The sequence below is a fragment of the Pagrus pagrus genome (assembly GCF_965226575.1).
Source record: "Pagrus pagrus genome assembly, chromosome: 22".
Taxonomy (NCBI): Eukaryota; Metazoa; Chordata; class Actinopteri; order Spariformes; family Sparidae; genus Pagrus; species Pagrus pagrus.
In genome coordinates this window covers 11,550,668-11,576,131 of record NC_140204.1, presented here as the reverse complement: position 1 = coordinate 11,576,131, position 25,464 = coordinate 11,550,668, and the positions used below count along the sequence as shown (strand labels likewise).

At 46.7% G+C, this 25,464-nt stretch overlaps 1 protein-coding gene across 1 annotated transcript in view; it reads left to right on the top strand.

The window, feature by feature from the left end:
* The window catches only part of pcdh7b (protocadherin 7b), a 111,861-nt gene that overhangs the window by 46,973 nt on the left and 39,424 nt on the right, over window positions 1-25,464 (top strand). The window contains 2 exon segments of the mRNA XM_084344024.1: window positions 3,302-3,430; window positions 3,432-3,521. Of these exon segments, the coding sequence (XP_084200150.1) occupies window positions 3,302-3,430; window positions 3,432-3,521 (219 nt within the window).

Here is a 25,464-nt window from a genome sequence, read left to right as displayed (position 1 = left end):
CGGGGTCCTGGCATCTGGTAAAGATAAAGGAAATAGTGCTAACTTGTAATGAAAGCCATATATTTAAAGCTTGGTCATACTTGGGCAGGACACAGCATGGGGTTAGCAAAAGTGTTAATTTTGTTCTATTTTTTTATGATTTCCGAATCCAAAGCTTTAAAATCATCCAGCACATAACAGACAGTCAATAAACTAAATTGGCATTTGTAGAAATACAGTGGCTGTCTTTTAAAATTAAATGGGACTGCGGGGTCGTGACATTTCAGCCGGTTTGTGTATGTGTGTGCGCTGGTGTTCCTGCTAGATTGATTGGCGGCTGAGTGGACCACAAGGGCAGGAGGTCAGGGTAGGAGGTAGAGCAAAAGGGCATGTACGCAGTCAGGCCTAACAAAACGCCCCGGCTCTGAAAGTGGCCAGTATCTGGTGAGAAAGGGTCGACTGTGTGCCATATGACAGCATGGGGAGACAGCGAGGGGAACACTTTCACTGCAACACCCACAGCCTGCTTTTATTTCCCACGATGTTAAAACTCCCTCTCCGTCGCTCATGCGTTAAGGTGTCCTCGGGCCAGCGAAACTCCAGCCGTCAACCCCGATCGTGTGTGCACGGCAGATAATTTTGTTAATTTTTCCCTGTGGTTTGGCCATGTGACAAACACCCGAAATGAGAAAGAAGCCATAAAGCCATATGTGATTTCACCGGACTGTTTTCTTCCCCTTCTACAACCGAGACACACACCTAGGCATACGCATGCAAATATACGGGGGGAAAAAAATGACTGAGAAAGAATCGCTTTTTATTTTATTCATTTATTTAAAAGACACAGAATGAAGGGAGCGAAGGTCGCTGTGCAGACGGTGGCTGCTGCAGATTCTAATCCAAAGCCTCCGGCGATCTCTGCATGAACTCCATTTCTGGTCTGCAAACAAATTAGCTTTTTTTTTCCTCCCCCCTTCTCTTCTATCTCGCTCTCCCTCCAGTGAAAATAAGGGGAAATTCAGGTGAATAAAATCTATTTGTTCATTTACCTTTTTTCCCCCCTCCTTCCCGCCAGCTTCTTTTCTCTCTCCCAAACTCAATTTTCCCTTCAGCGCGCGCCTGCCGGAGTGTTTCTTTTCCTTTGCAACGCTTACTCGCCAGCAATTCATTAGGCAACAGTCGTTTAATTTGTATCATTAGAAAACCGTGTTTCCCAAGGAGTATGGCACTCCACTAAATCTGATCCAGACAGAGTACTCTCTTTCCGACCACACGCAAGCTGTGGGACTTGTAAACGCGCACCTCACACCAAACAAGTGTCTCCGAGAAACATAGTTAAAACAAACAAACAAAACAACAACGACAACAAAAAAAACATGGTTTAATATCCTAACATCTCTTCAAGTGTTATTACACTTATAGAGAGCCGTTCTCCTTCTGGGCCCTGGTTTAATTATGCAACAAATGTTTGACTATCCAAGTGAAATTTGCATGAATATTTATACCAATTCATTTGTTGAGTGTTGATTGTAATTACATGGAAACATGATTTATTGCCAAGATTGCTGTGTTAGCCAGCCAGCCAGAGAAGAGAGAACCGGGCAGAAATATATAAATAAATGCAAATTTTTTTATTTCCACACACAGCAGAAAGGAGCCCATTTTTCCAAGTGGCTTGTGGGAAATTTCATTATCAAAAAGAAAATCCTCCGCAGTGTGTGCCTGGCAGAGACTCAGAGGTGCTTACAGTGAGAGTCTCGGAGAGCTGAAATAACAAAGACGCTCACCTTTATAAGGTGACCTGTCAACACTTGCTGAGAATGTTCCCTTTATATGTGTGTGTGTGTGTGTGTGTGTGTTTACGCTTCATTGGTCACTCTTTTTCCCAAGATGTAGACACACTTTCATGCATACTGAGTATACGTCGACACGCTAAGAGCTTGACATGATGTTTTGGCATCTGCGTCTCGGATCAAGTGACAGTGTGGGAAACAGGGCCGCCCATAAGGAAAGAATAGCCAGGATGCTAATGTTACTAGAGCACACACGTATTGATATACATGGTTGGATGGTTTATGAATAGACGTAAAAATCGAGGACGCGGTAATCGATCACGCGGGCTGGTAACAGATTTTACTTCATCAGGTGAGACGATTGGGGGAGCAAATGGAAGGAGAGGGAGGGAGAAAGAGAAAATGTTTGAGTAATGGGCCCCTGTCCTGTTTAATATTCTCGTGACGGAACAAGGAAACGAGGAGGACAGAGGGAGGGAGACGAGAGGAGAACATGAGCAAGTGATGGGGTCCGGCGAGGGGCTGCAGGAGAAGATGCGCGGCGACGGCGGCGAGCTCTGACTGTGTTTGTATCTAATTAATGAATGGCATTAGCCATTTGTTATGCCATTTATTCTGGTAATGACCAAGCCTGATCTTTCATTCCTCGCCTCATGCTCATTCTCCCTCTTTCATCCCCCCCCTTCTCCGCCATTACCTTTGTACGACGCTCAGACAGGGATTGAGAGATGCAGGGGGAGGTGGGGAAATGGACTGAGACAGTGAGAAAGAGGCCTCGGCTTTAATGACATGCTCCGTCACTGCTTAACTCGGGACACTGCTCAATAATGTGTTTCGAGCAGGCAACACATAGCGAGCCCACGTCGTCGCGCACGTGTTCACACGCAGTCGGGGAGGCGTGCTGGTTTTGTACGCCCTCGCCTCTGTGCTCTCGCTCAACGTGCGTCAAATCAGACCTCCCGCAGAGCCGAGCGCTTGTTCCCCCTTGTCCTCTTTTAATGGGCAAATAAACAAGAGAATGAGGCTGGTGCATTCTTCCCTCCTTAGTTGTGTTTCACACACAGGTTTAGCCAGCTGCCACGTCTGCCTGGTCCCCTGAGCTTCAAGCGAGCCTGTGAAAGACTCCCTTTATACAGCCCTCCTCCATATCCCTATTACAAGGTCTTCCTATTGAAAGTTTTCAGGGCGAGATAAAGGCAGGACCTTGTTTGTGGTAATAAAAGGTCTTTATTGGCTTTTGTCACAGAGTCGAGTAGGTTGTGTGTCTTATTCTGGGGGCCAGGAGAGTGAAATCACAGCTAGCTTGGAGATTTGTTAGCCCTGGTAGTTGTGTCCTTAAAAATGAGCCGCAGCTCCTCCATGGTTCCTCACCCTTGCCCCCTTTTTTTCCTGACCTGTCTCTCTACCATCCTGACCCGAAATCCCAGAGGACCCAACTCCCTCGCTACCCTGAAACAATGAGAAAAAAAAAAGAAAAAGTAAAACAGTCCCTTTTATAGTGACCCCCGGCCGTTTGGTTTGTCTTGTAGCCGTTTCGCCGAGTGACCTTCTCGGTGGTGAGCCAGCCCCAGGACCCTCACCAGCAGGGATCGCTGCAGAGCTGCTACGACAGCGGCCTGGACGAGTCGGAGACGCCCAGCAGCAAGAGTTCGTCGGGCCCCCGGCTGGGCGCCCTCCCCCTGCCCGAGGACAGCTACGAGAGGACAACGCCGGATGGCAGTGTCGGTGAGGCAGAGCACATGGAAAATGGTAGGGGCAAACACTGAAAAGGAGATTAAGAAAACGTTAAGATACAAGAAAAAACATTACAACACTCACATACTTGCCTAGAGCATTCACGTAGCAGGCCCGATGGTAGACAGTCTTACAAACATACAACAAACATGTCAGGTTCTGTCCTTTTCAACATTTGTTTATTCTTCAGGTGCTTTCGGTTCCTGGCGATGGTTAGTCAGATCTGTAGTGTATCAGGTGTGATGTGGTGATGCAGTAGCTGTCGCAACTTTTATTAAAGATAAAGCCCTCCAATAAATGTACACCATGTGAAGACGAGGCGATGGATTTATTGTTAAAGCTATAGTTCTGTCTCAGGCTTATTCGATCAAAGGGGCTACGCTAGGGAATATACGTAACAGATATATTCTTTTAGATCAACACCTTTCCGATCGTCTTTCTCCTTTTAGTTTCCAGCTCCGACGGACTTCTTTACAATTCCTGTCGAGTTTCTTTTGTCATCTAGGTTTCGACTTGTCGGAATATAGATTTTTCTGTAACAAAAATCTCTACATCTCTTTGAGATAAAGTAAAGGAGGAGTAACAGCGGGGGGTTAATGCCCGACTTGAATTGTTTGGAAGCTAAAAAAGCGGCGAGGTGACTCTGCTGATTTTTGCGGTGTGTGTTTGGCTCCGGGCCCCCGATGAAGGAGTTCAATTCTCCACAATTGGGAGACAGCGCTGATGTTGTGTAGGTTGTAATGAGAAAAGACTGCAGCCTAGAGAAAGTGAGTGGGAGCAGTGGAAGTGCAACGGAGCCTAATGCAAAGGCAGTCCCTGGGTGCAGCACTGTATCTTCCCCTTCTCGGAGCTAGCAAGAGCTAGTCTTCCTACCAAGGACAAAATATGTGTGAGTGTGTGTGTGTGTGTGTGTCTGGCTGTGCAGCAGAGAGAGATGGGGGTAATGGTCCCATTCATAGTCTAGGAGTCTGAGGCGATGCTTAACAAGGACTAGCTGTCTTGAGAGTGCTAAGCCTAAGTGCAGAGGCTTCCCCGCTGCAGCTTAGGATAAGGATATTCAAATGGCTTAAAGATACACATCCTTTCTTTTTATGGATGGAGATGTTATGTAGATGATGTCTTAACTTATTTCAGATCAATGCAGCCAGTCTAGTGTTCGGCTGTATCCGCGAGGCGAGGCCCGGGCAGCGAGATTCACCTCGAGGGTTAAATGCACAGGTGTCCGCAGTGAGCCTTCTCAAATTTTGGCCTTAATGGAGATTAAAAGGGATTTGAAACGCTTTTAATGTGAGCTGATGGGGCTACCTCACGGATATGTAAAAATCTCCCCTGTTTTTCAGATCAACAGGAGCTCATTTACTGGCCAAATTAGAGCCAATTAAAAGGCCCATTTCAATTTGGTTTCTTTTTAAATTAATTGGACAGGGACAGCCGATAGCAGGCAACCGAGCTAGATCAGAAAAGTGTGATCGGCCTATCAATAAAATCCAGCTTGAGAACAAACACAGCGCAACACATTAATCCTGAGATGGACTATTAGGCACCAAATTTAAAATATGTTACCTAGAAATATGGAAAACACAATCCCCCCCCACCCCGCATCGATTTTGGTTTCTGCCCAGCGCGCACATGTTGTTAATTCTCCCTTTCCGCGGTTGTTGCAAAGTAAACCCGAGCTTTGGAGGAGATTTGTTGGAGGAACAGAGTCAAGGTCAATTCATGAATCAGTCTCCATCCAAGAGAAACAACATGCTCTGCTGCTGCTCGCTATCTTTAGTGAGATCAGCCCGACTGATGTGTGCTTGTGCGTGTGCTTGTGCTTGTGCTTGTGCGTGGACCGAGAGCCAGCTGCACAAGTGAGATTGGACGTGATTGCCTGTGAATATTCGTCTGTTTTGTTTTCAATATCAAATCAGCCCTCTGAATCTTGCATCTTCGCGGCACATTTATGCGATTCCGAGTCCTTGCGGACGAGATACGATCGGGGGTTTTGAGCAGGCAGCGCTGCGGCCTTGTGGTCTGCCAGACTGTAATTGGTCCAGATCCTGTCATTCAATCGCAGCAGTGTCTCCTGTTTGAGTGTCCTTGGGAGTGCTCTGCAAGGGCTGCTTGCTCACTTTATGCTAGGTCACTCCGGATGAGGGCATCAGCTAAATACCTAAGTGTAAAGTAAATGCAATCATCTGAGGTTAGGGCAAATATTGGCAAACTGCTCCGGCCTCTTGAGGGATGCTAACTGTGGTCATTAGCGTTTCCCCCCTCGTGTTGTAGCTCACACACACACACACACACACACACACACACACACACTCAATATATATGAAGCTCTTTTATAGAATTAGGGAGTTATGAGGAAAGAGGGAGAACAAAAGTAAGCAGATGGCTTGCTGCGGTGCTCAGCGCTGGCATGGGTGTCATTAGCGACAGGTAATTGCTGCGCGTGTTGCGACGGCGAGAGTGTTTTTTTTGACCATGCTAGAATGAAACAGGGACAGGGGAAGTGAGCGTGTGTCGATGATGTCGAGGTGCGAACGGAAACGACTCGGTGTCAGTTTGGAAACTTTTGATTCTGACGATTTGATTTTCATCACCCTGTTACTGACTCGTCGCGCCAGATTGCCGTCGCTTTGTGCCACAGCAGAACGTGGACAAAAGCTAATGTCCCTTTTTGATTCGGTGCCTCTTTCTCAGGCTCTGACTTGCTCGCCGGCGATCGATGTTCACAGGAACAATCATCCTCCGCCACAGCTGCCCGTCCGTCTCACACACACGAATGCATGCCCCACACACATATGCAGACTTACCCAGACAACGCACATGCAGCCTGTTTTTCATTCCTCATCCGTCCTTTCTTTTCTTTCCTCCCTCGCACAGATGTGCCGAGGGACCTTGTTTTCTTTCCCTCATCTCCTTCATCAAGGTCAGGTTTCGAACTTTATTATTTTCTATTGGTTGACTCCTTTCCGCGGGGAGTGTCGGAGAGAAAACAAAAAAAAGGAAAAACAACCTCTCCATCCAAGATTCCTCCAGAACCGACTCAAAACAAGGAGTGCTGGGGTCACCGCGGGAATACGAACACATTCTTGACCCTTTCCACGCTGAGCAAACCGGCAGACAAGCTGCCTCTGTAGTCTCAATCTTGATAGACTTTGCTTCACGAGAGTACAAGACAGTCAAAAGCTGCATGTCAGGAGAATACCCCTGCATCAACAGATGTGTGGGAATTTGTTCGGTTGAACTGAGCACAAAGACTTCAATTTGGAGTCTTTAATAGAACAAGAAATGCATCAATTTTAGCAACACATAGATCCATGTATTGCTCTGCTTTGGCATTTTGGTGCGTTCCATGAAGTCTTGATCTTTTTGATGCACAGCTGGGCCCCTCACTTATTCATAAGCTTACCCCGGTGCTCATCAGATATTCATAAACGCTGAGTGTTTGGAGTCAAACACCCGATTAGGCCGTTATGGATGTCAAAGAGCCCTTCCAGATGTACGCTGTTATCAGCGGGTCAAAGACTTTGCGCTCCATTATTGATCTCCACATCGCCAGGAGGGGAGGAATTTTTCAATTCTTACCATGTTAGTTCAAGTACACCTCCAAATAACACGCTTCCACATTGGCCTTTCATCATGACTGAGGTGTCTGAGGTGTGCAAAGTGTTTTTCATGTGAAACCTCCGCGCGGATCTCAACAGCTCCCGGCAGTGGAGATGTAATATTGTTCAGTGCACGAGTGCGCCTGTGTGGTGTGCCATGCTTGTTGCTGTAGGTCACGCTACAGATGATCTATCCTTTTACATCCATAGCGTGAATCATTATATAGTGGATTTTTTATAGAGGGAATGATAATGTGTGACTTCAACCTTCAATCTTACAATATCTTCCCTTCCTTGTATACAACACTGAGTTACACTCGGGATGAGTGAGTGCACTATTAGCTGTATCCATTCTAGGGATAGGCGGGGCTTAACCAGGAAGTGGGTAACCAGATATTGTTGATTTAATCCTCATAATTGAGCTTCAGATGAAAGTTTTTTTGTTTGTTTTATAAATCTGAATGAATAAACATCAGTCAGCTGACCAATGAGGATTTTCCGTCATCATAAGTTCACACATTTTACTCAGATGATACTCATGAAAAGAAAAATCGGTAACAACCATCATTTATAAGTGGTAGATTTCTAGTTAGTAGTATATGTTAGTTAAATGTTATTTCATTATTAACAAACAATGACATGCTTTATTTTCCATTTATTAAGCTTTTGTAAAGATTTACAAACATTGCTTGCTCCAAATAATGTTTATAGATTAACTACAGAATGTTTATAAACAATTTACAAAGGTTTGTAAACATCAGTTGCCACTTTACAATCAACAATAGCTTAATAAATGTTTTTAAAGCATTTTATTGTTTGTTAACAGCGAAATAACTACTAACTAATGTTTAATTACCTCCGCCACGGCGGTTATGTTTTCACCCGTGTTCGATGTTGGTTTGTCGTCACGATAACACAAAAACCATGCAAAGTATTTCCACGAAACTTGGATGGAGGATCAGTCCCGGCCCAGAATGGATCCCATTAAGTTTTGGTGTGGATCCGAGGTAATGCGTTTGTCTGGGAATAATGCATGCGTCCTGATGAAAACAATACTTAGGTGGTTGGTATCTCTGAGTGAGTACAATTTGAACAGGATGATTAGAAAAATCTTGATGTACAAGATTTAAATATGTTTTTGTCGAGGATAGTCTCTGTTGGGCCTCGGCGGAGGTATGCGCTCTACTGACTGCCTATGAGCTGTGGTGCGAGTGGCTAATGCTTACAAAGCTAATGTAACCTGTGCGTGTTCAGCAACAAGAATCCGTATAGAGTTTAGGCTTTTTAGGAAGGAAAAGCTTCTTGAAAAAGGACTTGTTTTGCTGTATTGCAGGGGTATTATTTGTGCCTTATGATGATCACCAGCGGACCGGAGGCGATACATCAGTTTACTCAACTTTTTATCCACCACTACATCACTGAGTGCATCTCACAGAGGCTGATGCCCGATTTTGTTTATGCTGGCTGCTAAGACAGATGAATAGTGCAAATTTATTGTAGCCTCTAAGAGAGTAATAGCACGTCCCACCGGCTGCTAACGTTAGCATGCCTCCCACGTTTCTGTGCTTTGGCTGCCAGACAACCACCCCCCAGCTCAAACACACACACACACAAACACACGCACACACACAAGACTCTATCTCTCTCCTGTCTCTCCTGCTGAGAAATCTTGGGGTACCACCGTCGGATTACAAACATCATCATTTAGTGTTGGCTAGCCGGCCCAATAGAGAGGACAGGAAAGTGGCACATCACAGCAGTTATCAGTCAGGTAGTCGGCGAGTACAGACGCTGTCTGAGCAAACACACACACACACACACACACACACACACACACAGACACACACACACACAAGCTCAAAGTGCGAAAAAATAAAACCAGAGACAGACTGAAATGGCCAGTTTTACACAGAGAGATGCACATGTTAAGCAAGTGCACATGTGCTCAGTCACATAAAAACAAATACGCTCACACACACACACACACACACACATACACACACACACACACACTCATTCAGCACAACGAGGCACTGCATCATTTTCCAGCTCTGTGAAGCACCTCACTAGATCACTTCATTGTTGTTGTTTCTGCCTATTTACGAAGCTTTGCTGGAAATGCTGCTTAGCCTGGTTAATAATGTGCATGTGTGTGTCTGTGTGTGTGTGTGTGTGTGTGTGTTTGTTTGTGTGCAACTCTGTTCATTAGGCAAGCCCAATTGTAGAGCCAGATGGCAAAGCGAGTTTGTTTAATTAAAACCATTCATATTTCAAGAGCGGAGCAGCAGCGGCACTGGTCTTAGGTCTGATTTCCCTCAACTTGGTGGAGGGATGGGAATATGTCTGTGTGTGTGTGTGTGTGTGTGTGTGTGTGTGTGCTTAGAACCACCCGGTGGGGAGCGGTGTAGTGAAAAATCACCCAGCGGCAGGCACTCACGCTATCAATCAGCATGTTACACACGCTTTTCGCCCTCCCCAAGGTCACAGTTCGTGTGTGCACGAGTAAAAAAAATCGAAAAAAAGGGAAATAATTATCAGTCACATCTTAAAAGTGTGTAAAACGTTTGGATGCCCGCACATTTCGCAGAAGGCTTTTGCAGTGTGTGTGTTCCTCGTGTCTCTCGTTCATTTCCATCAGTCCCTTTTTTTTACCCCACGCCCCCTGATTTGTTTTGCGTGATGTCCTCAGGCGAGGCGACAGCGAGGAAGACAGAGAGAACAAGAGGGCCCGGTGAGTCGATGTGAGAGAAAGCACGGATGGGGAAGGTAAAGACAGGGAAGCATGGCGAGGCAGAGTAAATGAGTAACACACTGCGCAGGAGGCCCAGAAATGGATCGAAGGAGGGGAGGTTGGAGAGCGACCAGGAGATAGAGAGAGAATTAATAGTAGAGGAAAAAAAAAAAACAGGAGAGGGAGCGAGAGGGAATGAGAAACAGAAGGAAAAGAGTGAGGGATGGGGGTTACATGCATGGAGAAGTTGCCAGCAGGGAGTGGCGCTTGACAGAGAGATGATTGATCACTGCTCAGCCGAAGCAGGCAGGTATTCAAATCATACCCCAGTGTCACATCCACAGTCCTGTCTCCCTCTCTGTCTCTCCACATGGGCACACATGGACTGTAAAGCCCACCCGGTGCAGCCTCGAGTCGCGTTACGCGCCACGCTGACAGAGAAAAACATGCTCCTAACATGAGTCTGCAGAGAAAGCGTCGGCCGCTGCCTTTAAAAGGATCAATCCGCCTCAAAAAACAAATCTATTCGCGTCTAGCCATGCACGCAGAGTTCTGTCGGTCTGTTTTGGCCGAGTTTGGAGGCGGACGCCTTTGAGATTCCTGCAGCAACACGATGGAGGAGCACTGGAAAAGATGCATTTTTAAAAATTCAGCAGCAGCATCTCATTCTGGGAAGGATGTCCAGGTTGCTCTGGATAATCCACAGTCCTCACTGCGGACGGTTTTTATTCTCCTACCCTGAGAAAATAGTTTGTTCTGTGGATTTCACCACCGTAGAGCTCTCTCAAGACAAATCTAAGAGGTTGTAAGATGACTAACAGCAGAGAAAAAGTCAAATTTCTGCACAAACACTGTTTCTTTTCTCATGAACGACTAATATAACCCTATTCAGGTCTCTAAAGAAAAAACAGACTGAATTGCTCGTAAGCCAACTTGTGAAGCAATCACATTCAAATCACCCAGCTAGGGAAAGACAGTGTTTTAAAAATATTTTGCATCACAAAATCCGATTTTTATCAACCTTTACTGTATTTGGCTGGAGGCAGAAATTTCAAGGACAATGTTTTTATTTTTATTTTGCATGAATCAACTTAAGAATATCAAGTAGAAAGAGGAAGGAGGACAAGTTAAAGAGGAGGTTTGTTAAGACGTAAGTTACAGACTAAGTGTTGCTTTTTGAGTTTATAACAATTCCTCTATGTTGCAACCAGAAAGTTTTCTTATGGGGGGGCAATGAAAATCTTGGGGTGGCCACTAGAAGTAAAATATTAAGTGGTGCCACGTTTTGAACGTTGAAACACAGTCCTGAACTGTGGTCGCTGGCTTGCCAACCTTCCCTCCACCTCCTGGTGTGAAAGTCAGGTCACAAACATGTAACGTGAACGTGAGGAATGTCAATGCGGTGCACGGCCCATGTCAAGGACACGTGTGCATCAGGGCTGTGCAGTAACAGAGTCAGAGGCGGCCGACAGTAAGCAATAACGGATGTGTGTACGCGGTGCACGCAGGCACGCGCACGTGTATTGTGGAAGTCCGAGTGTGGATAATGGAATTGTTGCTGCTGTGTTTTGTGTGGCTCGAGGCCGACTGACACCCACTCCTGACAGAGATTAGAAAAAAAAGCCATTCAGCTGGCTTACAAACCCTGATAAACAGAAGCATCACACAGCCACGATGGCGTTTGGTTCGGAGAACAGAGAAAAAGTATGTTCGCTTTATTGTTGCACTCAAGTCTGTGTACGTACAGAGTATGAGCCATTGTCATACGCAAATAAGGCGGGCTGTGCTTTTTTTTTTTTTAAAGGGGCTAATTGTCAAGTGCTCGCAATAAAAGCATAACTCTTGCGTCGTGTCGATTCTGACTTAGATTGCTGACGTCTGTCGCGCTTCTGCACCGTTGACAAAGTGCAAGCCAGCCAGCCTCCCACTTGTGGGAGAAGGAGAAGGAGAGCAGAATGGTTTTTCATGGCGCTGCAGAGACATGACTGTACTTTCAATGAGGGCTTACAGCCATGCACGCCGCCATGTGCATTTTGTGCCTTTTTAGGTGCAACGAAGCGGCGACTGGCAATTTGGCTCCCCTCCAAATGGCACAGGCATTTGTTATGTTAGGAATAAAATCACTTCCTCCGACAGCTGTTAATTTGGAATGCACCTAGCTTCTTCTTCTTCTTTTTTTTTCGCCCCACCTCTCTCAGGATATCATCACTCCTTGGCTGGGGTATGCGTGTCAGGTGTAGGGGGGAAGACTGGTGGGGCGGTCTTCAATGAAGACAATTAAACACCTCCAAGGCACCGAGCCAAAGCCTCCCGCCCTCCACCTCCCCTCCTCTCCTCCGTCCCCCCGGCTCCCTCCCAGGCACTCTGTCTTCTGCTCGTTTCCCCTCCTCCGTCCGCTTCCTCGGATCTTCCTCCTCTTCCTAACTTTCGTCACCGGCTAAGATTCCGCGCACGATCGTTAAGAGGGCGAGGCGAACAGGTTGCGGCGGAGCGACGGGAACACATTTGCCGGTGCGTGCCGGAACATCAGGTGCGCAGCACTGGGACACAGTGGGTGCCATGTCTCTCCCAGTGTGAGGTCTGGAGCATGGGAGCGGCTAGCGGCAAGGGATGCCAACAATCTCTCTCTCCGGCTGCTAGTGCTTGTTGATTTATTTGTGCGTTTTCTCAAAAGGAGACCACTGCAAGGGACAAGCGTATGTGTGTGTATGTATGGATATGTATGTGCATATGCTTCACTGTGAGGACTTCACACCAGGAGCATATCTGAGAGGGAACACAGAGAAAGCCAAAGAATGGAAGCATTCTCTTTTTTTATTTTTCTCTCACCTCCGGGAATTTGTTGAAACAGCGCAAACAAACAAGGATCGAGAAAAACACGCTCAGGTGTTCGCACATTCTGCAGGGCCGACACCACGCCGGGGCCGCTCATGCATTCATTCATGTGTACGCAAAACATACTACACTTTATGTGCAAACACCGTCTCTCACTGCCCTCCTCCTCGTCCTCCTCCTCTTCTTCCTCGTATCTCACACACACAAATCCACGCATAATAACTCCCGCTCGACACATTCTTCCCGCACGTCGGGGGGGGAAAAAATAATTTTGCGCGCGAGGAATGCTGCGCCGATTATAAAACACATTGCGCTGATGTGATTGCAGGACTTTCCGAGAAGGCACAAAAGGTGAACATGTTTTTCCAAACTGAGCTGAACCAACTGGAACCAGATGTAATGCACTTGCAGCCAATATACATAAATGTGTTCATTCCAGTGAGGGGGTTTTTGCCAAAATTGGTAAGAGATATGCTTGTGTTTCTGCGTGCGCTTCAGTTTGAATAAAAGCAGCGACACTCTTTCTGACCTTTCAGGTAGGAGTTGCAAATTGTGTACATTTTTTCAGCCCGTGTTGACGCGTGCATGTTTTAGCACTCTCTCTGTTTATCCTCCACCTTATGTACGCCGGCGTCTGGCCCGCCAGCAGCTTGACCTTTGGCAACTCAGAGACGTCACACTGCGCTTTCCTACCGCCCACATCTTTGTCCCCAACAATGATTTGAGCTCGTAAACAAAAAACAAAACAAAAAAAGAACGAAAGAATCGCCAAACTTTCTGTCTGGGTTCACCCACGTGAGCCTATTTACAGAACAGCTTGCTGTGCCGCATCTCCAGCAGGCATGGCTGTAAACTGGCATTCCTTCTGGGAAGGGATTTTGTCAGCAAACTCCACACTGTGCCAGCAGCAGAGGCTGCTACCGCTAATTGATACCAATTAGGTCGCATTATTTAGGAATTTGACATCGTGTTCGTCTTTAATCGGGGTGGTTTGATGAGTCACAGACGTAGCTAAATGCTGTAAAACTGTCAAAACACAGGCAAACAAATGCTTGCCTGCTGGAGGCATCATGTGGAAAGCTAATGATAATCAGTGTGTGTGTGTGTGTTTCAGTGTCAGGAGATGGTCCCAGTGTGGTGCGTGGGTTATGTGAGGGTTATAGCTTAAGATGCACTGTGAGACGTTCCTACACTTTAATGTGAAAGCCACTATCCTCATATCAATCAGATACTACTACTACTTGTTGCAGGCATTAAATTCATGTTCATATCATGAAGTGTTTATGTCAACAGTAAAGTTTATATATTAAAGGGGCACTATGTAGTTTTGGAGAAGAAATTCAAACTCAGAATTGTAATATTTACAATATTAATGAGGTGATAATACAAACTCAAATATGATTTTTTTTCCAAAACTGAACAAACAAGCTGTTCTCTCCGGAAAATGAGGTCCCAGAACACTGTTTGAAGCTAGAAAGGTGGCAGGGTCCGCCACATATAAACAAAGTAAAACAGTAAGGTCAGTTTGTTTGTTCAGTTTATTCAGTCATGAAAACAAAGAGAGTTTGTTTAAGCATGAAAAAAATCTGTCAATTTTACAATCGGATGTAAAATTTCTTCCTCAAAACTACATAATGCACCTTTAAATATCTAAGCCCACTCCCCTCCTAGTTGAGGACCCAACAGCAGAGTTTGAGACACGACTCAAAAAATACTAATTAATAGAAAATAAATGATACTATAGTATAAAAAATACTTCAACTTTCAAACTTCAATCACTTTCCATTTAAGTCTGTTTTCAAAAACTTTCAAGGATTTCAAGCACCCTTGTATTGACAACAATAGGAGAAGGAGGAGACAGCTGTTAGTGTCAACGGTGACCCTAATCTCAAATTCAGAATTGATTTTGCGCGTAATACGTGATTTGAAACATTTGAAACGAGGACGTCTTAAAGGATCAGGTCACCCAAAATGAGGATTTAGCCACTATCAACTCACCCCCATGCCAGGGGAAAGTCAGATGTAGTTTTGTAGTTCACCAAACATTTCTGGAGCAAAACAGTCTCGCTACATTCTACATTTAAAAAAACAAAACATAAAATACTGTCAATCAACCTAGAAAATAGCTGAATCTTCATTTTTGGGTGAACTTACCCTTTAATAAGGTATTAATAAGTACGACTGTGTTTGTATATAAACTGCTTATAAATGTGAAATAAGGGCGATAAAGTAAAATGTTGTCTCTACAGAGTGCTTTACCGAAAGAGGTGTGGATCGATACTAAACGCTGAAGAAACTGTGTGTGTGTGTGTGTGTGTGTTCAGGCATCCATGTTCAGCATACCTGTGTGTGTGTGTGTGTGTGTGTGTGCACATGTGTGTGAATCCAGCCGGAGATGCATCATACTCTCAGCGGTGCGGCAACACTATACCGCGGCCCACCAGAACTTATTTTTACTTCCCTCCTTCCTCCCCCTCTCACTCTCTCTCCCTCACCCCTCCGCTCCATCGCCTTATAAAAATAGATGAAAGCCTGTAACAATGGAAGAAGGGGGTTATCCTCCTCGCTCTCCCTCGCTCTCTCCCTCGCCGTCTCCCTTTGAGGACAGTTAATGTGTCTCACATGGAGGAAGCGGTGGGGAGGGCGGAGATGAAGGGAAGGATTGAAATGAAAAGCTAACACGGTTAATAGAAGGAGGCTCTTCCCCCCGTGGCGGATCCGCGCGTTAGAGGTCTCCGCGTGGCGCACGCTGCGACCTTTGACACCGGCGGGGGCGCTGGAGGGTTTCTTAACGTGCGGCATCCAAACAGGAAGACGCATACGGGAGGCTCTGACGCACGTAATCGCCTCCCTTTACAGCGCACATGTGCACACTCAGTTCACCTGCAGGGACAATATCCTCTGTAAAGTTCCTCCAGCTGAGGGATTTCATTATTTCCTCCTTTCTTTCTCTTCCATAGCCGCGCTCATGGACACAATTACTGAGGGTCACATATGCATTAGTGAACGTAGATGTGGTTCCCTCAGAGGCCTGCAGAGAACAGAGGGAGGGTTTTGTCCGAGCCGTCCCGGAGCGTCGTGAGCGACTTAATGTGTTTTACGAGAGACTTTTTTTTTACAAAGGCTCGTCCACTTAGTCCATTGAACCCGTTCCCCTGGCGTGGGCGAGGCAAGGAACTCGCGTAACGGTCAGCATTAGCGCCATGCATGTTTTATGAAGGCCGAGAGCTCACCCTACTTAAGACAAACGCTCGCCCGCACCGTCCGCGCAGCCGTGAAATTGGTGTGTGTGTGTGTTAAGGGGGGAATTGTGTATATGTGTGTGTATGTGTGCTAATATTTGCACTCTCCCTGCTTCCCCCTTGCGAGTGTGAAGCTGCTTGCTTATGCATTGTTGACCCATTTACTGTAAGAGCCTTAGCGTTTTTGGCTATTGTGCTCTGGCGGCTCACGATGTGAACAGTTTGTTCCTTATACAGGCAGCACCTGCAGAAAGAGACATGAAGAGTTGGGGTTGGGGTTAAAACTTGGGTGCATCGTGGCCAGGGTTAAAATCAGGGTGCAGTGGAGTTAGGGTAAAAACTTGGATGCCTCAGACGCTTTCTTCCAACAAGAAAATAGCCTTTTGTCAGCTGCTCTCTCTTTTTTAATAAATGCTTTATCTCCTCTCATGCTTTTTTTTCTCCTTCCTCTCCATCACCCTTTCCAAGAGCAGGAAATGCATTGGCAGGGGGTCCGTCATGGAATAAAACAACCCGCTGACAGCTCGGGGAATTATTTCGGGGGCACCGTGCGCCATTTCCTCCCCCTCACGCTGGGATGAATATGCATTGGCACCCAGTAATTGAAGTGCCGCGTCAACTCGAGCCCGTGACTTGACAAATTTCACCCGAGTCTTCTTCCATCATCGCGCGGCGCTCCCCCTCCTCCTTTTCCTCCCCGTTGTTTATCATTTTTTCGGTGCACCTGGTCTTGGAGGCGAGGAAGCGTGCATCCAAACACACACAGATCCCGCCCCTCTCCCAGGTGTGGGTTCTCACCTCAAGGTCGCAAAAACAAGGGCTAAAAAAATGAATCCCTCTCTCTTTTGTGTGCCGCTCGCCGTGGCGGCCGTCTTTTCATGCCCGTGAAGCGGCGGCAATCATCTCACAAAGCCTCCGGCTCTGCTATGCACAGGACTTGCGGCCTTAAGCGCGGCTTCCTGTGAGGGATGGGGAAAGCCAAAGTGGCAGTCGAAAGCCTCCATTTTAAACCACAATAGAGGAGAACCCGAGAGCCAAAACACATCAGTGGACACAATCGGAGCAAAGTAACGCGACACTGCAACCAAACAATGGAGGTAAATGTTGCTGGGATTTGATGAAGGGAAAGCCAGGTGAGTTGTTGGTCTTTCCCTGGGGGCTCACAGAAAAGATTAACCCTTTGAACAAGCCCAATAAGGGCACACCTGTTTCTGTGCCTTGTCTGTTTCCTGTCCTTTTGTTTGCGGACCCGCCCGCAGACTAATGGCTACCTTGAAGGCTAAAACAATAGCATTTATCTTGTCTGTAGCCCAAACTAGCCCTCAGGCAATCACTTTAGCTCAGGTTGTGGAACTAGTCACAGAAGTGCCTCCACAGGGCATCCTGGATTAGATTTAAGTGGAGAGAAACTAATGAGTAATGGTCAACAGAGAGCGGAAGGCAAAGCCTGCGCCTCCCGTCTCGTTCCCATTCTTTGATTTCTTTTGTTCAACTTTATCTGACTTCTTCTCTTTTTTGTCTGAGCGTCAAGCAACCCTTCGACTTTCATCAGGCGCGAAACGGGAGAGAGAAAAGCGAGCAGGGGCAGAGACTGACGTGATGACAAAAGACGCCCCTGCACGCGCCCCCGCCGCCGATGGGCTGACAAAACAGAGCGTCCTAATCCAGATGACGTGCCTGCGAGTCCACTCGCGGCGCCCGAAGAACACGCGCGCACGCAAACCACACACATAAATACATATGTTCAAACGCGTGTAAAAATCTCTTCTGTCTCTTTTTGTGAATGCCCCGAGATCAGCTTTCGGCAGTGTATCGCCCGCAACGCCCTGCGAGTGCGAGTTTGTGCGATTGTTTGCGGGGACGCTGCTGGGAAGAGGCAAATCAAGAGGTTGCACACACGCAGGCAAGAGGGAATCCCTCTGTGCTGCAAGTGAAAGCAAGGGGGGGTGGGAAAAAAAAGCACGCTGTTTGGACGGCTTTCAAATTAGCACTCGCTCCAGAGTGTTTTTTTTTTTTTTTTCTTTCGGTCGCACACGGCTACTGTATTCCTCGCCGTGTGTGCACAGATGCAGAGGAGCGCTGTTTAGCCTGCCTCCCACACACTTGGATTTGAAAATCTTCTGGAAGTGACAGATTGGGTTCACACACTGAGCAGGGAAACAAGTTACAGTCATTATCCAGTTATAGCTGTTATGATGAACTCGTTCTCAAACTGCTCTTTGGGTAGCTGTCTCGTATCGGGATTGCCACACACACACACACACACACACACACACACAGCGCGGGGGTGTGGGGAAGTGACTTTAGCAGACCTCCGTAGGCCGCTCCTCATCTCTGCTCGAGGGGTAGCTGCTCGTAGCGTTAGCCGCTACTTCTGTCGGCGGTTGAGTTGCATTGTGGTTGATGTAGGCATTAGATAAAAAAGATTACGCCTCTGTTGGATCAATTTTTCTTTTTTTGTTGTTGAAATTTTCCGTATTTCTTTGGTTTCCACATCGTTTTAGGAGGGAAATGCTAAATCACTGGAGCGCTCTTTCAAGGCGCCGAGCAACCTTTTTGTTCATGCTGAGTGCTGTTTAGCTAAACACGGCAAGAATTTTAATCAGAATCGAAACTTTTCGACAGTTTAGCTCCAGGGGAATCGAGTCGAGGAGGTTGATTTCCACTGACAGAGGGAAAGAAAGAGAGAGGAAGAGGGAGAGAGAGATGAATGATGGTCCCATCACCCCGCATGTTGTGAATCTGAAGTCACGCCAGGGCGGCATAAATCATCTTAATCCCTGAGCGATTGCAGACGGAGCAAGGACGCACACAAGTGTATGCATAAACACACACGCATCAACACACACACACACCTCACCTTGTTCCAGAGCAGCCCAAATCACCCTCCAAATCACTCATCTTTATTAAAAAAAAAAAAAAAAGAAAGAAAGAGGCTGCACTCCTTTAATAGCTCACCGGGCTCGGGTTAGGTTTAATCTTAATCAAAAGCAGCCGCAGATTATAAGCGGCGAGAACAGATGGTTTTTGCGGGTGAAAATTGCATTTTTCCGACGTGTCTTGTTTGTTTGCTCTTTTCTCCCGCCGTCCTCCGGGTTATTATTATTATTACTACCCCCTGCTTCTGGTGATTTCATATTGGTCTTAAACGCATTATCTGGGCTTAAGACCCGCTGACCAATTCCCCCCCCTCCCCCAAAAAACGCTCCGGTCAGGACCTTTGAAAAGTCTTAATCCACCTCAATACATACATGCGGTAATCCTCCCCCCTCCTCTCCCGTCTTAAAAAGACCATAGCTGTCAACACTCATGTTCTTTGGCTGAACTCTGCGCGAGGACAAAGCAATTTGTTTCTAAAGCGTCAGAGGAGGAGCAAAGGGGAGTGTGTAAACTGTTTTTTTTGGCGGAATAAAGAGAGCGAGCTCCTTTTTTTTTTGCGGTTTTCAGGGCTTTTTGATGGAGAGTTTATCCCCCCCCCCGACAAAGGTGATGACGGGAGCGAGGCGGCTGTGTTCTGTTCAAGGTGTTACGCAACCCGTGCAGACTCTTTCCCTTTTCTTCTGATTAATTGTGTGCACGCCCGTGTGTGTGTGTGTGCGCGAGTGTGTGTGTGCATCCACTCGAGCAGGAGATTGTGTCAGTTTAATCTGAAGTGCTGATGATGTGAATAGGGGGCAGAGCAAGGAAAAAAAATAATAATAATGAGAAACAAAAGAATGCACAGTTAAGATCCAGAGAGCACTTCCCCTAATGAAAATGCCAGTCTGACACATTCTCGTGCGCACACACACACACACACACGCGCGCGCAGTCTAAATGAAGCCTCGTTCTGTGGCCGCTGCAGATAACATACTAGAGAAATCAATTGCATTCTCTCGCTAAATTGTGTTTGGGAAACTAATTCCGAGAGCGGGGAGCAGAAAATGCTGTGTTTTTAACATCAGATTCGACGGGCCGGATCCGTGTGAAAACAGGAAGTGGGAAATCGGTCAAAATAGGCCAAAAAAATACAGAGTTTCGCAATCGCGCTCGCGTGTAATCACTTGTTTGTGTCGTCGCGAAAACGAGGCCACGTTTTCGCAAAACAACAGAAAAAGGGCAAATGTTCACAACCTGCTCGGAGACACCGGTGTCGCGATTTCGGAGCCGTGTGTGTGTTTGTGTAGACTGTAGAGGTCCACTGGACAGGGTTCTCTTTACTCACCCTGACAGGCACAGAGCTGTAAAAAATTGCACCATATTTCCTCTCAAGTCTCTTCTGATACTGAGAAGCAGTGTTTTCACAGCTGCTTCACTTTTCTGCAGCTTCCCACCGAGTGTGTGTGTTTGCATACTAGCTTTTTTCCCCCCCCTCTTTACACCCAGAAATGAGAAACAAAAAGTAGGTGCCAACTGTTTGAGGCGCAGAGAGACGGAGACGAGAAGGTCCTTCCTTGTTCCACAAATCCCCCCCACCCCCCCCGACTCCTCCTCAGACGTCTCGTTGCAATCATCTGTTTATGCAAAAGCCTCAATGTGATTCACGGAGTAATCAGCTTGCCGCCTTCCCCGAGAACTGTTATTTCTGGCATTTTGGAGCTTATTTAATTGAAAATCTGATTCTCGCCACTCGATGGCCGTTCGCAGCGTGTGAAACATGCATGCGGCCTCCTCTGCATCCAATTAGAAGCCAGTCATCTATGATGACAGCGCTGCGTCGGCAGGGAGGGGGGGAGGGATGGAGGGGTGGAGGGCAGGCAGCCGCTGCTGCAGCTAATAATAGACTAATAACTCTGGCGATGTCTGCGAGGAGCGTTGCCATGAGATGTTGAGCAATGTGGGAAAGTTTTTCCGGGGTATTATTACAAGTGCTTTCAGGCGAGATGCGTGTGTGCGTGCCTCTATATATAAGGCGACCATATGCATTTGCCGAACAGCACAATGGTGTTATTTTCTCACAGACGCCTGTCTTGGTTAAGTCCCTCTGCTGCAACCGCTAACTGGAGAGCCAACACTCATTATTATTCTGTTTATCAAGCGCTTACTGGTGATGAAATCCCATCCGACATCACATTGCTCCGGCGGGTAAATCCGACAGCAAAGAACAAACTGCAGCCGATGGTTTGGCTTTTTTTTCCCTCACTTCCGCGCACCTCTTTTCATTTCTGGAAACATATGTAGAGCGCAGAGGGCCGGGGTGTTTCACCATGTTGCTCGGCAGCCGATGCAGCCCGTGTTCCAGCGGCTAGTACCGGCAGAAAATATCGATCGAGACACTGCAGACAACCTTGGCTGTCGGAGGGCAGGTATTCGTGCCGCGCTCCTGCTTGACCTAAAGTTGCCTCCGTCTGGCTGAATAGACAAAAAACCCCGCCACGGAAAAAGCCATTAATGATGTATTTTTTTTCCCCCCCTCCCTGCCGGAACAAACAGACGTGCTCGTTCGCGTCTAAATGTTTTTCCGCGAGCCAGTTTAATTGCGTTTCCCTGTGAGAGGCAGGCGGGCGGTTGCTGGTGTGGGTTCTGCAGGCAAGGCCGCCGCACCTGCCTCGCAGAAGCCGGCGCCAATGAAAATCAAAAGGAGTAGCGGTAGCTGGAGAGCCCTTCTCTAATAATAGAAGTTATGGTCTGGGAGCGAGGTAGAGTGTGAGAAGAGGTGTTTGCATAATGGGAGAGCGAGTGTGCGTCTCTGTCTGTCTGTGTGCACACATCACAAAGTGGGGGAGGAAACAGATTCTTTGTCTCAGTCGTTTTCTCTCTGTATCACATCTCAGCACAGATACTGGATACCGCGTTGGCTTCACCGTCACATACACGCACCGCAAACTCTTATATAACACGTCATGTAAGACAGAATCACAGAGGGAGTAACACTTCAGGGAGATACAGGGCCATTTTCACACATTTTTACTTGGTCCGCTGACAAATCTGTATTTTTTTACTTATTGGCCTACAAGCGATACTATTTTTTTTTTTCTTTTGCGGTGCCTTGACATGAGCAGCAGGACACAAAGCCGCCGAGTGGCCGCTCTGAGTCCAAAGGCTGAGGAACCTCAGTGTGTAAATGTCAACCTCTCTTAAACATGTCTGCAACCTTGGCAGACAAACCGTGGCCTTATTCACCCGGCATAAGGACGGCGGATTAACGCTGAACTGTCAGGGCTTTGGACATGACACAACAGTCGTGACCAGAAGGCTCGGGTCAGATTACTTTGATTAACTGAAGTAACTAAATAGAAGTGACATAGCTCTTTCTGTCGTAAGTCATGTAATCCAATCTGGATGCTTCGGACATTTAAAATAATCTTGAAAACAATGTATTCTCGCAAAACAACACAAAAGCGAGCCGAAACAAATGACCCTCACAAAAACAGCACTGGCACAAACTACATGTGCACAGAGTGAATTCTAAAATATGTGGGATGTGTGGGATGCCAACTCCTTCGTGCAAGTTTTTGTTTCCGGCGGGGGTTTTTTTTTAAGTCAAAGGCCACATGGAGGACTTTGTTCTTGCAGCACAGCAGGAGCAGTTACACAAAGTAGTTGTGTTTTCAATGTAAATTAAAAAAAATACAATTTCCACAATCATCAATCTAAAACATAAATTATTTCATTATCAGCAAAACTGGCATCCTGAGAGGAGTAACTAACTTTGACATTTGATCATGTTATACTGATTACATGTAATCAGTTGCTACCCAACGCTGGTGACCACATGTCCGGATGGCTATTTCACATCTTTGCATCAGTCTACACTTCTCTCTGTAGCTACTAATATCATGAAATAGTCATTATTTTCATTTTCTTGGTAATAGATATTTCTCTACTTTTGATTATTTAATGAAATCAGGATGGTTAAATGAAAAATGATGGCTGTCTTTCTGTAACTCACTGCCTTAGAGCAGGAACTTGTATATTTTTCTAACCCAACTCTGTGACTGCTCTGATCAGGGTCCTCTTGCTGCAGGAAGCACAGCTTTTTCTGCATCAGGACGAAAAAAATCCAGGCCAAACATCTGTTGAAACTTTTACAAAACGCAGGTATTGTCAGTGAAAGCATGCAAAAAACGAAAATGATGGGCTTCTTCATAAGGGCATTACTGTTGATTAGAAGGCAGGAGCCCGCAGGTAATGTTACTAATATCACTTCTGCAGCTGTAGTGATTTAATGGAGGCCAGCAGTGTGTGCTTTGCTGACAGGAAGATGATATACCGGCTGTGGCAAGTGCTGTCTGACAGTAAATGTCTTCCCCCTCCTTCATGTTTACAGTCATAAATGGATTATGGTCCATGGGCAGCTCCATGTTAGCCTGCACACATGCACCTAGTGATGGGAAAGCAACGCTAGCACCTGCACGTGCGCCGGCGTAGCCTCTGGCAGAACGCTAGCGTGTCACTAATCACGTTAGCATCGATCATGTGAGTGCCCCGGCTTTGACCTCGCTGCCTCGCATTCACTCTGAACTCGGATCGAGGTACAGCGCAGCATTAGCCGAGCTGCACCTCTTACAGAGCAGTTAAAGGCACGAGGCTAACAGTGTCAGTGCATTAAAGGAGCGCTAATATGTGTGAAACTGTGTAGGAGCTATCACTCAGCAGACTGTTCGCGCGTTCGACTGTGGTTGTGACCGAGAGCTTACATGTTTTATCCCCAGTGTCAGCGTGATGCGTGTGGGCCGCCGCCGCCGCGGATACCCCCCCTTGTAATGCGCTAATATGCATTAGAATTAAGCTCATGCCTCTGAAATGAAAACACCGGAATTAGCCGTCAAAATGAAGGGAGCTGGAAAAGAAAGGGAGGGGGGCTGGTAATATTATGAATGTAATGTTTCTTTTCATAAAGTCGGGGATGAGGTCGCCACAAATGATTCCCCTCGACGCAAGTCCGGGAAATGAAGCTTGCTCTTTTCAACGGGGATAATTAGCTGGGCTGACAGTCGATCCCTATTTGTGACACTGACTTTTTTTTTTTTTTCTCCCACTCTAGTTTGGGACTATAATCCCTCCTTTGAGGATGTGCAAGTGACTGAAGTATTTTTTTTTTTTTGTCCTTCTAGAATATTCCAGCAATTAGAGAGGGTACAATAATACCCATCAGCTCCTTGTAATTAGCGAGCATTTGATACGATGCGAGGGAAACTGAGAGCCCCTTTGACCTCGACAGGAGCCGAGCGGCGATGCGCCTTGTGTCTCGCTGCCTGTTTGTGTGTCTCCGGGTCTCGGTGTACACGGGGGAGTCGGGTTAGGATGAGTAAGCAGTGTGCCTCCGCTGCAGCACAAAGTGTACCGCCGAAAAACCGCCGATTCAGCAGTAACGCACGCGCATCCGAAGAGCGCCGTAGTGTGAGAGGTTGTAGCGAAAAAAGCCCGGCCTGTGTGCGAGCGTGCCTTTGAAAACTTCTCCCCACGTCTGTTGTTGTTTTCAGCTGCCAACTTGTTGTTGACTGTCTGTGTCCGGCGATGGTTATCACAGCTGATGATGCCCTTCTCTGTCAGGCCGTGACCCCGTACTCCCACTGAATTATCATCCGTCAGACGCGGGCAGAGGAAGAGCGAGGGAGGGAGGAAGGGTACGGAGCAACAAGGGACAGAGGGAAGATTTGGCTGGGTGCCTCCGAGGTGTTTAATTGTCTTCATTGATGACCGCCCCACCTGCTCGCTTGACACACATTTCCCAGCCAAGACATGTCACGCATAAACAAATAACTCATGCGCTACGGGTGAGATTTATGGGGACTGGCCAGAACTTACTCTCTCACAGAAAACACTTGTTTTTTTTAGTAAAGTTTTAAAGTTTCACACTTTTTCGGGGGATTTCTGCTAGAAAATGCTCATTATTTCTCTCTCTGTCCATTCCTGCAGCACCTCTATTCACCCTCTGTCTGAACGCTCACACCTTTCTTTAAGGCCCCCCCTCGTGTAAAGCCCAGTCAGCTCTGATTGGTCGTCTCTCACAGGCCTGAGCAGGCACCACTTATTGTATTCCAGCACCAGCTCTGCCGTTTTTTAGCAGCCACAGTCATGCAGGGGGCGGGGACTGTATAGTTGTGACATCACAACGTTACTGAAGTGCTGATGGCTCGTTTAAAGGTGCAACCTTAACCAGAAGAGGAAGCTCTTTATTTACTGTTTTTAATGCTTAAACAAACTAAATAAACAAACTTTGTTTTCATGAATAAACTGAATAAACGAACTGACCTTAAAGGACAACACACTTTCATCTTTGTTAATATGTGGCGGACCCTGCCGCCTTTCCTTGGAGAGCAGCTTCTGGGTCCTTTAAAGATTATTTAAAGCTCGAGTCAAGACAAAGCGGCCCTGACTTTGCAAGTATAGTTTCTTGCAAATCGCAATCCATACTTTCGGCCAAATCAGCCAAAAACATCCCTTTGCTGCCCAATTAAAAGCGTCTGGATCCGCACAAACGAGCACTGATGGACACTTGCAGTCGAGCGCGGATCAATAAGCAACAATGAAACTTTCTTTCCGCTATCATCTTCCGTCGCTCCCCTCTCCTCCCGCTCCATGTCTCAGTTGAATTACAGACTCCGTGGACGAATGAATTAACAAGC